At 36.9% G+C, this 11,804-nt stretch overlaps 3 protein-coding genes and 1 long non-coding RNA gene across 4 annotated transcripts; 1 reads left to right on the forward strand and 3 right to left on the reverse strand.

The window, feature by feature from the left end:
* Positions 1–607: 607 nt before the first annotated feature.
* On the forward strand, positions 608–1,088 carry LOC142631042 (uncharacterized). The gene is made up of 2 exons (XR_012843494.1): positions 608–783; positions 890–1,088. It is a non-coding gene; the product is annotated as an uncharacterized LOC142631042 (long non-coding RNA).
* A 2,723-nt stretch (positions 1,089–3,811) lies between these two features.
* Positions 3,812–6,110, reverse strand: LOC142631015 (replication factor C subunit 1-like). Its single transcript, XM_075805075.1, has 6 exons — positions 5,943–6,110; positions 5,694–5,815; positions 5,398–5,605; positions 4,871–4,924; positions 4,471–4,642; positions 3,812–3,907 (listed from the first exon to the last, which is right to left on the reverse strand). The coding sequence occupies exons 1-5, from the start codon at positions 5,964–5,966 to the stop codon at positions 4,523–4,525; spliced, it is 528 nt and encodes a 175-aa protein (XP_075661190.1). The 5' UTR covers positions 5,967–6,110; the 3' UTR covers positions 3,812–3,907; positions 4,471–4,522.
* On the reverse strand, positions 6,006–9,206 carry LOC142631014 (pre-mRNA-processing protein 40B-like). The gene is made up of 7 exons (XM_075805074.1): positions 9,068–9,206; positions 8,429–8,497; positions 7,944–8,012; positions 7,506–7,844; positions 7,221–7,418; positions 7,007–7,083; positions 6,006–6,131 (listed from the first exon to the last, which is right to left on the reverse strand). Exons 2-7 carry the CDS (start codon positions 8,459–8,461, stop codon positions 6,107–6,109), a joined length of 741 nt encoding a protein of 246 aa, XP_075661189.1. The 5' UTR covers positions 8,462–8,497; positions 9,068–9,206; the 3' UTR covers positions 6,006–6,106.
* Positions 9,135–11,035, reverse strand: LOC142631017 (exosome complex exonuclease RRP44 homolog A-like). The gene is made up of 5 exons (XM_075805076.1): positions 10,911–11,035; positions 10,037–10,157; positions 9,550–9,609; positions 9,352–9,457; positions 9,135–9,270 (listed from the first exon to the last, which is right to left on the reverse strand). Exons 1-5 carry the CDS (start codon positions 11,018–11,020, stop codon positions 9,254–9,256), a joined length of 414 nt encoding a protein of 137 aa, XP_075661191.1. The 5' UTR covers positions 11,021–11,035; the 3' UTR covers positions 9,135–9,253.
* Between the last annotated feature and the right edge of the window lie 769 nt (positions 11,036–11,804).

Genomic DNA, 11,804 nt, shown 5'->3' on the forward strand with positions numbered 1-11,804 from the left:
TACGATGGTGGGAGACGTTTTGGAGCAATGACAACCAATATATCAGAGTGTTTCAATGGTGTGCTGAAAGGTGCACGGGGCCTTCCTATTGCCGCGTTGGTTGAGTTCACTTGGAACAAACTTGTTCAATATTTCCACGACCGGCACAAAGAATACCATTATGAGTTGTCAGAGGGTAAGAAATGGAGTGAATATGCCTTATCCATGTGGGATGGAAATAAGCGTAAATCTGAGAAACACTATCTCAAGCCATTTAGCAATGAAGAGCTGATATTTCAAGTAGTTACCCAACTCAACATGTGTAGCGCAGGAGGGGAAAACCACAGTTACGAAGTTCGGTTACGGGAAAAAACATGCAGTTGTGGGAAATGGCAAAATATAGGGATCCCGTGTTCACATGCAATTAGAGTATGTGACTATTTACATATTGATTCGACCACGTATATTCACCCATGTTATGGTTTGAACCATGCCCTTAACACTTATGAGCATGCATTTGTGGTTCCTAAGTCACAATCATTATGGAGGGATCCCATGGGGCCAAAGTGGTTGCCTAGTCCGGCATTGTTGCGGGCCAAAGGTCGACCGGTGAAGTCACGAATAAGGAATGAGATGGATGGAGTAAGGAATAAGGATCAAGAACCGGGATGGCGGAGGGAGGACGCAGATTTGATAGAGAGTCAACCGAAGCAGACATGTGGACTGTGTCATGCTTCCGGGCATAACCGCAGAAAATGTCCGCAGTCCCGCGGTGCTTCCACAAGCGGCCATGTTCCACACTAGGTAGGTTGGCAAAAATTTATGCATCGGTTAAATAATTGTTGTTCATTCGATGTTTACCTAATGTTTACTATCTTGTCTCCTAACGTAAATACTCTACGTTTTTCAGGCATCCTTCCATGGACGACGTTTTTGTCATGCGGACCGCTGATCTTAGGAAAAGTGACTACGTTGTATTGGCTCTATGTGAACTTTTTGATTGTTGTTGAATGTACTTGTAATTCTCTATCCAATGTACCTCTATGAAGATTGTGATTTGAGTAGTATGGTTAGAATTGCAAATTAAGCGTGGTTGGACATGTTTAGAATGGTGATATATTGAGAATGACTTTTGTTGTGATTTGAGTGCATTTACATTGTAAAACAATGCTTGAAACAGAGCATTTTCTGCTGGGGAAAAAAAAATTGCCCAGTGAAAATCGAGTTTTAGAGACTCGAGTTCCACTGGGCAAATTTTTTTGAAACAGGGCATGCCTCTCTACCTGAAACAGAGCATGCTGTTGGGGAAAAAAATTTGCCCAGTAAAAATCGAGTTTTAGAAACTCGAGTTCCACTGGGCAAATTTTTTTGAAACAGGGCATGCCTCTCTGCCTCTCTGCCTGAAACAGAGCAGTTGGGGAAAAAATATTTGCCCAGTGGAACTCGAGTTTTAGAGACTCGAGTTCCTTTGGTATCTCGATTCTTTAATACTGGAGTTATAGTGGAAAATAAAATCGGTCCATTTGGTCTAATTTGGTCTGATTTGGTCTAATTTGGTCTAATTTGGTCTTATTTGGTCTAACTTGGTCTGATTTGGTCTGATTTGGTCTTTTTTGGTTTGATTTGGTCTGATTTGGTCTGATTTGGATAATTTGGTCTAATTTGGTCTAATTTGGTCTAATTTAGTCTGATTTGGTATGATTTGGTCTGATTTGGTCTCATTCGGTCTGATTTGGTCTCATTTGGTCTGATTTGGTCTGATTTGGTCTAATTTGGTCCATTCAGTCCACTTTGTTCCATTTTGGTCAGGAAGATCCATCTTTGTGTACTTACATATATAATTGGAGACAACAAGTTTAGGTTGAGAGCCCTTATTCAAAATCTAAATTTATTAAAACAAATTCTCGAGTTTGGGGGTTAGCTGTCCACCATTGCTACACTGATATTCATAGTGCTACATGTGCTGCTCAATAGCTCGGCACTGTTGAACCCTATCTAGTCATATCATTCACACTCACGTCAATACACAGATCTGCATCATTTTGCAATGCACTGTTTTCAAGGATGCGAAGACCCCTGAAAAGTTTATGATGCATTTAACACAACTCGGTATTGTCTTGTCAAGTTCATGTCAGATGAAACACAAGCATGCTAAATACTCTTCACATGAATACTGTTCAGCTGAATAGTCATGGCAGTACACTACAACTACTGCCCAGAATAAGAGAATCTCACTGTGACATTGGGAACATTTGAACAAAAAATTCGTGCAATGGTTTTCCAGCCTGTATTGACATGACAAGCCTGAATATATTAAATTTTATTATTGAATACACAGTGGAATGAGGTTATAAATGTACCACAATTCTTTTCTTATTCCTACACCACTAACTTTGTAGGTTGAGTAAGCTATGAGTCGCAACGAATCAACATCATATAGTAAACTTAGAAAAAAGTTTCAATATAATTCAACAAATGAATTATCACAAGTTCCAGCAGATCAACAACTACAAACATACACAGACCACTATGGAGGGAAATGGGTTGGAAAGAAGAGAGATTTCGTAAATATGCCAATATACACGTACGAGAGTCTTGGAAGCGTTGGCCACATCATGGTCGGCAAACCTACAAAACTAAGTACAGATACCACCGCAATGGAGTTCATCGTAGCAGAACCACCATGGTCAACCCTATACGAGAAGAGGTGTGAGTTGGAGGTGTATTGTCGATGGCACGGGTTACGAGTTCCTAAGGCACGCTCAGCCGAGTTATCTAGAGATGAACCTGCCAACATACTTGCTCGCCTTGAACAAGAGAACAATCAAATGCAAAGGCGGCTAGACCGTTTTCATGCAGTCCAAAAAGCTAGGAAGCATCTAAAGGGGAAGGCGCAAGAGCGAGCCAAGAAGTCTATTAATGAAATTACTGCGTTAGATGATGAAAGTGACATTTCAAACTTCTCAGATTCAAGCAATGATGACTTCCAAAAATTTCTACCTACGAACATTCAACGTTGTTGTTGATGTATACACGTTTTGTGCAATACAAAATGTTGTTGATCGTGAGGGCAAATGATCCTATTGTACGTGCACCTTTTGCAAATCTAAAGATGAATTGTTCATTACTTTTGGCTAAATACCAAGCATACTAAATAATTGATGCCTTCAATAACCACAAGGTCCACAACTTACTCACTGAGGATTTCTTTTTCATATATCCCCCTTTCATTTTCACAAAATTTTGAACCATCCTATTCTTAAAAAGAGATGTTGATAATAAGTATCCATATTATTACTTTTCTTCTAATGATGGTATCAATTAAAATTTACCATGAATGTTTCACTAGATTCTCTCGATGTTTTTTTCCCCCCCTTCTTCTTCTTTGGTTTATCAAAGGGATTAAAAATAATCTTCCATTCACTAAAAAGGAATCACAAGAAAAAAGAATTTACTCGCTTATCACCTTTACTAAAATATAAGTATTAAAATCTGAAATCCGATAATTGACCAATGAGCAGGAATATATGAATCAACAACGCCACCCTCAATGAGGTGCAAATATATCAATTTGTTCGGACCTGTAATTGGTCCAGAGAAGAGACTATGATGACAACAAGCAGCTTTCAATTTACTTAAACCCATTTAGATTGAATAATAAATATATCCAGCAAGATATGGTACATGAACCATTCTCAAATATAAAATGGTCTCTAATCATCTTCACAACAAATTTTGTATTCACTGTGAATGTTTTCTAGGCCAACCCAGAAAATTAAGAACCCAAAGCCGAAGGATCCTTCAATTGAAGACACCAGCCTTGTACAATCTAGATTCTCAGAAGAGGAAATCATTAATGCACTTCTCACTCATGCTCAGGTCAATCCGCTCATCCATCCTCAACTTCCCCGCATTAAAACCAAACAGCCTACAATCACATGGAAAGGGTGAAGTGTAATTGTCAAAACTTGATAAAGGACAAGGTACAAAGCCTACAAATTAGTACGAGGCATGCATATATGTGATCATTTAAACTAGAAAAAAACAGGGCAACCAAAAATCTCCCAACTAACAGAAACATCACAAGAAGATACAAAGTAATTTCATATTCTGGGTCTAGAAGCTCTACCATTTCCCAAACCTCAATGGTAAAATTATTAATCAAGGTATACTTAATAGGGCTTTGTTTAGTTAGACACTCGGTCTAGACCCTCATTTCTATCTCCACCACATGCATAGCTGAATCCCAATCTCACGAATAGAAAGATTCCATATATACAGACCAAAATAGTAGGAGTCATGACAAGAGTATGTATTTGAATTACACTATTAGAAATAATATATTATGTGGTCGCAGCACCTTTCTGAAGATATTAGAGCCTTTCTCATCCAAAAATAATATGGGAAAACCATGAAACTACACAATGAATTGAGATGAGACCAGAACATGGTCAACATTTCTAAAGTAAAATAGGATCATTAATGGCATACTTGTCAACAGCAGTGAAAAGAACTATATCTTCGTCCTTTGCACTGCTAAGAATCACATTGGCCTAATGTCATCATATTTAATGACTGATATGGAGAGGCTCATATACTGCAACTGGTTTACTGCCATGCGCATATCTCCATTAACTCTGTCTGCAAGTTCCTCAAGAGCAATCTAAAACAATAAATAGTGAAAAATTCAGTGAATATATTATTGCTTAAAATTAATAAAAAGGAGACTCACAAGGCTAAAAAAATAAAATATTACATGTCAGAAAACAGCAAAACTATCCACTTCACCACTATAAACTTTTTTTTTTTTGTTGATAAGTCACTATAAACATTCACTTATGCAGCTATGACCAATTACAAATATAAACTAAAGCATTGATGGAGTATTTACCTGATTAACTTGAAGCCCTTCTGCAGTTGCAACTTGCATTAACCTCTTTGCCATCTACCATAAACCAAATTTGGCATTAGTAACTCGGCAATTGACCGTAGTGGCCTTAAAAATTTAGAACACCAAAAATTTATTTTCCATCACATGGGCATATGCATCCCACACACACATATAGAGTCAAGGCATGCCCAATATCAAGGATCACATGGCCTCCCATTTGTTAAGTTCCATACTTAAATGCTATTCGAGATGCATCAACAAAACTAATCCAAATCTCGGATAAAAGTTTCATGTGGGTATCAATGGCAAACTATGAAATGCCAACAAGTGTGCCTGTGTAAAAAGCACAAAGGGAATATTCTAACCATAAGCACTAACTCTAGTCATTTAAACTTCATCACATAAACAAATAACAAGAGAAGGTCAATTCAGCAAATACCACATGAAAGGACAAGATCACAACTACATTCAATTTCATGCATAAAAAAAAGTACTCTAAAAACAATTATAGAAATTAGAACAAAAACCTGCTGGTTCGTAGGTTTTCGAAAGTTGAGAAGCAAATAGTAGTTCACAAGACTTTTTAGTTTCTGACTGTATCGATCATTACAAATGCAGATAATAGGAATTTTGGAAATCTTGATGCTAGCAATAAGGTCAGCAACTCCACCCCTATCTCCAGCAGACATCCCATCAACCTCGTCCATAATCAGCACAGTTTTTGGATGCTTTGATCTGCAACTTCAACAATAAACTTTAGCAGAAATTTCAAACAATCATATTCTATGCGCGTATGTGAGATATTAATAAATGCAAGACCAACCGATCCATGTTGACACTGAAGGCCTCATTGCTGACAAGTTCCTTTATAGAATTCGCATTGCTTCCACCAATTCCTTTCTCAATTTTGGCATCAACCTTCCCACCATTGTCACTAGTATTTACCTAAACGAAATAAGGGAGATCAGGAGGGCAAATGAAAAATCATACCATTGATTTATATGTCTTGGGGGTGAAACTCATGATCTAGATGCTCAATAGAAATGTGTATCTTGGTAAAAAATTACCCCACCTCTATTGCCTGGAAATCGAGCATCTGACTAACCAACTTTGCAGAGGTAGTTTTTCCTATACCAGGAGTTCCACTTAATAGCACAGCTTTTTTGGCACCAGAATCAGTTTGTTTTTTTCCCTTTTTCTTATTTCCAGTATCAAGAAATTGCTTGTTCCAATTTGTCAACCAGTCATGATGTTGCTTAACCTGCACATCCAACCAAATGATGTTTGAACTCTCCTAAACCATTCCACAAAAAATTCCTCTGTAACCTCTCTATTCTATTCACTACACTAGTGGGAATGGTGAATAAAGATGAATAATATCTAGGCAAGCTCGAAAGTGTACTCTTCAATAGCGTTAACCTTCTCCCTTTTGATAAATACAAAAAGTATCTTCCTTCATATTCACATTGATGAACACAAAACATCTCAATATTACAAAAAAGCAAAAAGAGTTTAGGAACTAAAAAAACTGAATTACAATGTGTAAAAAACAAGCATGAGACCAATCAAACAAGGTACAAATCAACAAGGATTTCAATTGATCTAGAGTTCTCTCAATGTCCTTGAACATACGGCTATTCCCTTCCTATCCACATCAAACATAACAAAGTAAGATTTCGAACATTCAAATAGTGTTTCCCACCAATTCCTCCATCCAAATAATAGGTCAACTACTGTCTACAGCATTACCCACTAAGCCACAAACATCTTAAAAACTTCACTCCACAAACATCCAAAAACTTCCTCAAACTATGGTGAGCCTTTTCATTTTTTTATAATTAAAAAGAAAGGGCTCAACTCAAGTACACAAGGAGTACAATGTGTTTCAATGCAAAGATTTTTTTTTTTTTGTTTTTGTTTTTGTTTTATAATTTGATAGTTTGAGGAGGGGGATTTGAAACCTGGATGTCTCCTTCAGAAACACCAGAGGTGCCAACTAATTGAACCACAAGGCTCTTGGCAATGATTTTTTAGATGTTTATTGACTTTATTCATTAAGGTTAAAGTTTTTTTTTCCCCTTTTTGTGGTGGGATTTGGCTGTCTCTACTGGTAATTAATTGATTAGAATCCTATACCTTCTTCCATCAGCAGAAGTATGCTCTATCCAATCTGTTGAGGCCTCTCTAGTGGAGCTTGGCTGGATACTTGTTGCCTGAAAATTTTGATAAGTGTGTACATGTCAAGAATCCAAATAAATAGCACTTCAGACAGCAAAGAAGCAAAAACAATTTGACCATGATGATGAAAAACTCAGCAACTGTGTTAAAAGGAGAAAAAGAAAGACCTTACCGATGCAACAGAAGTGGGAACCGAAGGTTGTTCAACACTGTGCTGCACAGATGTAACAGGGGCAGTGCTCTGGCTTTCAGATGGTAAATTAAGTTGTCTCGAAGAAGAAATACTGGGTGGATGCATTTGAGATGTAGACTGATACTGGGTGGGGGCATTAAAATTTATATGTAGTTGACCATAAGAAGATGGTGCAAACTGCATAAATGTAATTATATAGATTCAAGGCCCAAAGAATTGGAATAAATTATAAAATTCAGAAATAAGAATACTTTGAAATCTTACAGTATATGACGGAGTGAGAGGTCTTTCTGGGCCACCTAATCCAGGTGAATAGTTATTGGGATTTTGAGCATTAAGCTGAGGAATTGGTTTTTCAGATGCAATGTGCATGTTTGGCTGAGCAACTGGCAATGGAATTGCCTGTGATGGCAGTGTAGCATGACCTGGCTGACCAGCTCTTGGGGGTAACTGCGGCATTGGCTGAGAGAATTGGGGTTGCAAAGTTTGATGAGGAGGCAATCCAACATTCATAAGCGGAACACCTCTGCCAACAGGATAAAAATGTTGAGAAGGCACAGGATTGAATTGCTGGGGTTGCTGAGCTGGAACCACCTGTCGGAACTGCAGCAAAAAAAAAAAAATCATTTAAAAAGATTTTATTTTGATTCCTGTTAATAATATATACGGGTGATACAAACTCAGCTAGAAAGGATGCATTACTTGAGAAGACATGGGTGGAACAAAACTCCGGGGAGGTTCCATCGAACCAATTATTGGCGGCTGAAGAGGCTTTGCCAACAAAAAGAAAAATTAATTAGCAAAAGAAAGAAAAAACCAATAGATCAATTTTATCAATAAAAACCCCCCATCTTTTGGTCACTATGGTAACAGATCCTAACTAAGAAAAGCTTCCGTGCATGGGATTTTATCCCTTGAAAGCAACCTTTTTTTATGAAAAAAAAATTTGGCTTTCAAGGGATATAAGCTCATGAGCCTGGAAAACCAACCTTTTAAAACACATGAGCCTGGAAACATAAATTTATAAGGGAAGCCCAGTTGATGTTTCCTTCAGAATTTAAGTTACTCTAAGGTATAAAAGCCTTATGGTATAAATGCTTTATATTGAAATAAAAGAAAATACTCTCTAGAACTAACTGTTTCATAAGACATAAACACTACAAGAAACAGTTCTCTGGGCACACTACCTGTACACCTGAAAATCGAGGATTATTGGCCATTAAGCAAAGTCACGAGCCTTTAGAAAGCAAAAACAACTGCAGAACCAACAATCACCACAAACACCTTAGAATTGTCCAAGATATAGCATACTAAGATTGAAGTTTCAAATTAGCACGTAGTGTAACACGAAAATGGAAAAATATGAATTTTGCCAAACATTAGGTTTATCTTTGCTGAAGTCAGATCAATGTGGACAGAACCTCAATTTGTTTATAGAGTCACTCAACAAATTTATAGAGATTAAGATATCCTATTAAAGCATTAACAACTTTAAAAATGTACTCGAAAGGACCTATTTGTAGTTATTTCCATATAAAAGGTCATTGATCTTACAATTGACAGGACATTTTAAAATATTATAAATGAAGTGTGATCAGGAGTTGTTATTTAATACGTATATCAAAAGCACACACAAAAGAGAACATAGGATTGAACCATTGGTGTCGGTGTCTTTGAGATTTTGGCCAAAATCTTATAAATTTAGCTTCCAATGGTTTTTTTTTTTTTTTTTAGGGAATTTTTGACAGATGAGTAGGATAATTAATCAATATTTAGTTCTAATAAAAAAAAAAAGACGAAGCAGAAGAAAAGTTTAAAGAAGCTACCCATGAATGGATTTTAGACTTGCATCACTGAATCAAGCCAATAATGAACTTTGCCCATGCAAACAAATCATCTCACACCATTGCCATCCAAAAATCTTTGCTTGAACCTAGAAACACAGAAATCATAGGTCCTCTTCTTCGGTGTGCTCTTCTTCATCATGCTCTTCACTGTGTTCGTCATCCTCTTCACTGTACAATGACGTCTGCAAGAAAAGTAAGTTCCGTACTCAATTTACAATATAAGATTCACCAACTCAGCACCACATAATAAATCTAACACTAACCTGCATATCTCCTAATGGGGGAAGTGAAATGAGTATAAAGAGGTGCTGCAAGCCCATAGTGATGATATTCTGGAGGACTGAGATCCCCACTACAGAAATAAACTGCCTAAATTTGTAATGCACGGCAAAAGAATAGATATTAGAAACATCTCTTAAAGAAATAATTCTGAATTCACTCAAATATTCAGGGGAAATTACCTGTGTCATGCATCTAGTTGCCAATATCCTGATCAGCTTATTAAAGTATGGATCATCACCCTGGCAAATAAGTAACGAAAAATTTTATAAAAAAACAGAAAACCAAGTACACTGAGGGTGAGAAACAATCAAACTCTCAAATTCAATGATCAAACAAATTTTTAAAAAAAAAATGAGGAGAAGAATGAAAAGCAACACCCCAATCTAATAAAGTACGAAAGAAGAAGGCTTTAATGTCAAGGATAGACCGTTCGCATCCCTGGCAAACATATAGTTTGTTTTTTTACCTCAACAAATGTGGAGAGAGAGAGAGAGAGAGATTTGACTATTTCTCTTAAAACATAGTTAGAAACTTGACATGCCAACGCATTTGTATATAGTGAGTGTATAACCGATGTATGTTTAACAAATCCACAAGGTTTCAAATGGAAAAAATCCAGAGTCGGACAACATTCATAACTTAAATAAGCCAAATACAAAGACTAACCATAGCACGATCAAGTGACTCAGCCAATGCTTTTGATGATGAGACATCCAAGTTGAGGCCAACAGCAGCAGCTGTCCGCAGCAAAGGTTCAAGCATCTCCCTGGTTGGACTAGGATGGCGCCTGCACACAGAATCAATGCTTATAAGGAAACATAGGTTGGCACAGTTTGATAACAGCAATGACATTATCCTGCCACAATCACTGAAATTGGTCCCCATCTACTAGTAGCATTTAGATAAAAAAAAATCTACAGGTTTAGCAAAGATGAATACATCCAATATTCTTCCAACAAATTTTAAAATGAAGGGCATGTGCTACACCCGCCATCATTTTTTTTTTTTTTTGACTGAAGAAGGTAGAATTTTATTAAAAAAGAGTAAAAGTACAAAAGTATAAAGAAGTATAAAAGGGGCCTGAGCCATACAGGCCTACAACTGACTGGGCTCCAGAACAAGGACAAGCTAGCCAATATAAAATACTCCAAGGGCATAAAAAGGCTGCCAAAACAAAGAAATCATATCCTCTGGTCGGCCATTAAGCATTTAAATCCTTCCTAAATTAAACACAATATCAATGTCCAGTAACCTACTAAAAATATAAATCAGTAAACAGGTTGTCCATCAGTTCCTGGCCAAAACTTTTTAAATCATATTAGGCAACTTGCAAGCTTTTTCTCTATGGTAGATGAGTGATATCTTAGTGATATTCATGAGCAAACATCATGGCTAGTTGTTATTCTGTGAATTTACAGTACAAACTAAACATTAAATTCTGAATGTATCTTCTAGTCAAATGATAGACCATAACCCACACTGACAAGGTTAATAGTGAAAAGGAAAAAAGAAAGTGGGGAGGGGGGGGGCTGCAATTTACCTTAATAGTGAACACAAAGAAAAGTGTTTAAGGATTTTATCTGCAACTGAAACATTGGCAACAAGCATAAACTCCTCCACCATTTGGTTTGCTTCCCGAATCTGGTACATTCCTGCAGAAACAACTCAACTCTGTCTTAAGGATATCGATATTCCCAAAAATTCCCAAGAAAAAATTCAAACAGACACCAATCAAGAAAACCATAAATCCCAGTGAATCATTAATCCACATAATGTTGCAACCTTTCCAACCACATATAGTGTATCATTAAGATTAGCGGTGAGAAAATAGAAAAAATAAAACTCCATGCTTTTAAAGCATCATTGGGCCATTGATAAATAGTACATACTTTATGGATCCAGATCGTTTATTTAGAAATTGATCAAGAAAATGGGACAGGTGTCTCATTTTCATCACAAGTAAACCCATTTACTAAATTTGGATCTATTGAAAAAGAAAACTTGACACTCAAAACAGCATACCAATATCTAGAGGGTCATGAGTTTCAGTGTCAATTTGAAATTTGACTTCAGCAAAGTTTCAGTTCCAATAATTTCTAATAAAATTATTTACCACATTTCAGGTATTGCTTCTTTTTCAAGATTCACCAATTTTGCGTTTTTTAACCCTTATGTAATGTTTGGGCGCGGGGGGAGGAGGCTGTGGGGCATCATCCTTAGGCTCATCATCGTGCTGCAAAGAAATTAGATGCATACAATCAATATTCGGTGTAATGATAAGAATAAAGTGAACCACAAGATATATCATTACATTGTTGGTAATGTTATCATACCATAGAGCCGCCTTTGTGTCCTATTTTGTGTCCACCAGTCCCACAAGTGGGTGCTCTTCTAGTACGTTGTGGTCTACCTTGTGGGGGTGAGGGCTGCTGAG

This window comes from Castanea sativa, chromosome 4 (genome assembly GCF_040712315.1).
Source record: "Castanea sativa cultivar Marrone di Chiusa Pesio chromosome 4, ASM4071231v1".
NCBI lineage: Eukaryota > Viridiplantae > Streptophyta > Magnoliopsida > Fagales > Fagaceae > Castanea > Castanea sativa.

Bases quoted from the DNA above. Each gene is read 5' to 3' on its own strand.
- LOC142631015 (XM_075805075.1), bottom strand. From the start codon at position 5,966: ATGCTCGATTTCCAGGCAATAGAG. The intron at 5,816-5,942 runs GTGGGGTAATTT...TATTTCGTTTAG, and splicing joins TCGATTTCCAGGCAATAGAG to GTAAATACTAGTGACAATGG. The intron at 5,606-5,693 runs GTTGGTCTTGCA...TTGAAGTTGCAG, and splicing joins TTCAGTGTCAACATGGATCG to ATCAAAGCATCCAAAAACTG.
- LOC142631014 (XM_075805074.1), bottom strand. From the start codon at position 8,461: ATGGCCAATAATCCTCGATTTTCAGGTGTACAG. The intron at 8,013-8,428 runs GTAGTGTGCCCA...TTGTTGGCAAAG, and splicing joins CTCGATTTTCAGGTGTACAG to CCTCTTCAGCCGCCAATAAT. The intron at 6,132-7,006 runs GTATAGGATTCT...TTGGATGTGCAG, and splicing joins ACTTCTGCTGATGGAAGAAG to GTTAAGCAACATCATGACTG.
- LOC142631017 (XM_075805076.1), bottom strand. From the start codon at position 11,020: ATGTACCAGATTCGGGAAGCAAACCAAATGGTGGAGGAGTTTATGCTT. The intron at 10,158-10,910 runs GTAAATTGCAGC...TTCTGTGTGCAG, and splicing joins TCTTTGTGTTCACTATTAAG to GCGCCATCCTAGTCCAACCA. The intron at 9,610-10,036 runs GTTAGTCTTTGT...CTTATTTGCCAG, and splicing joins AGTCACTTGATCGTGCTATG to GGTGATGATCCATACTTTAA.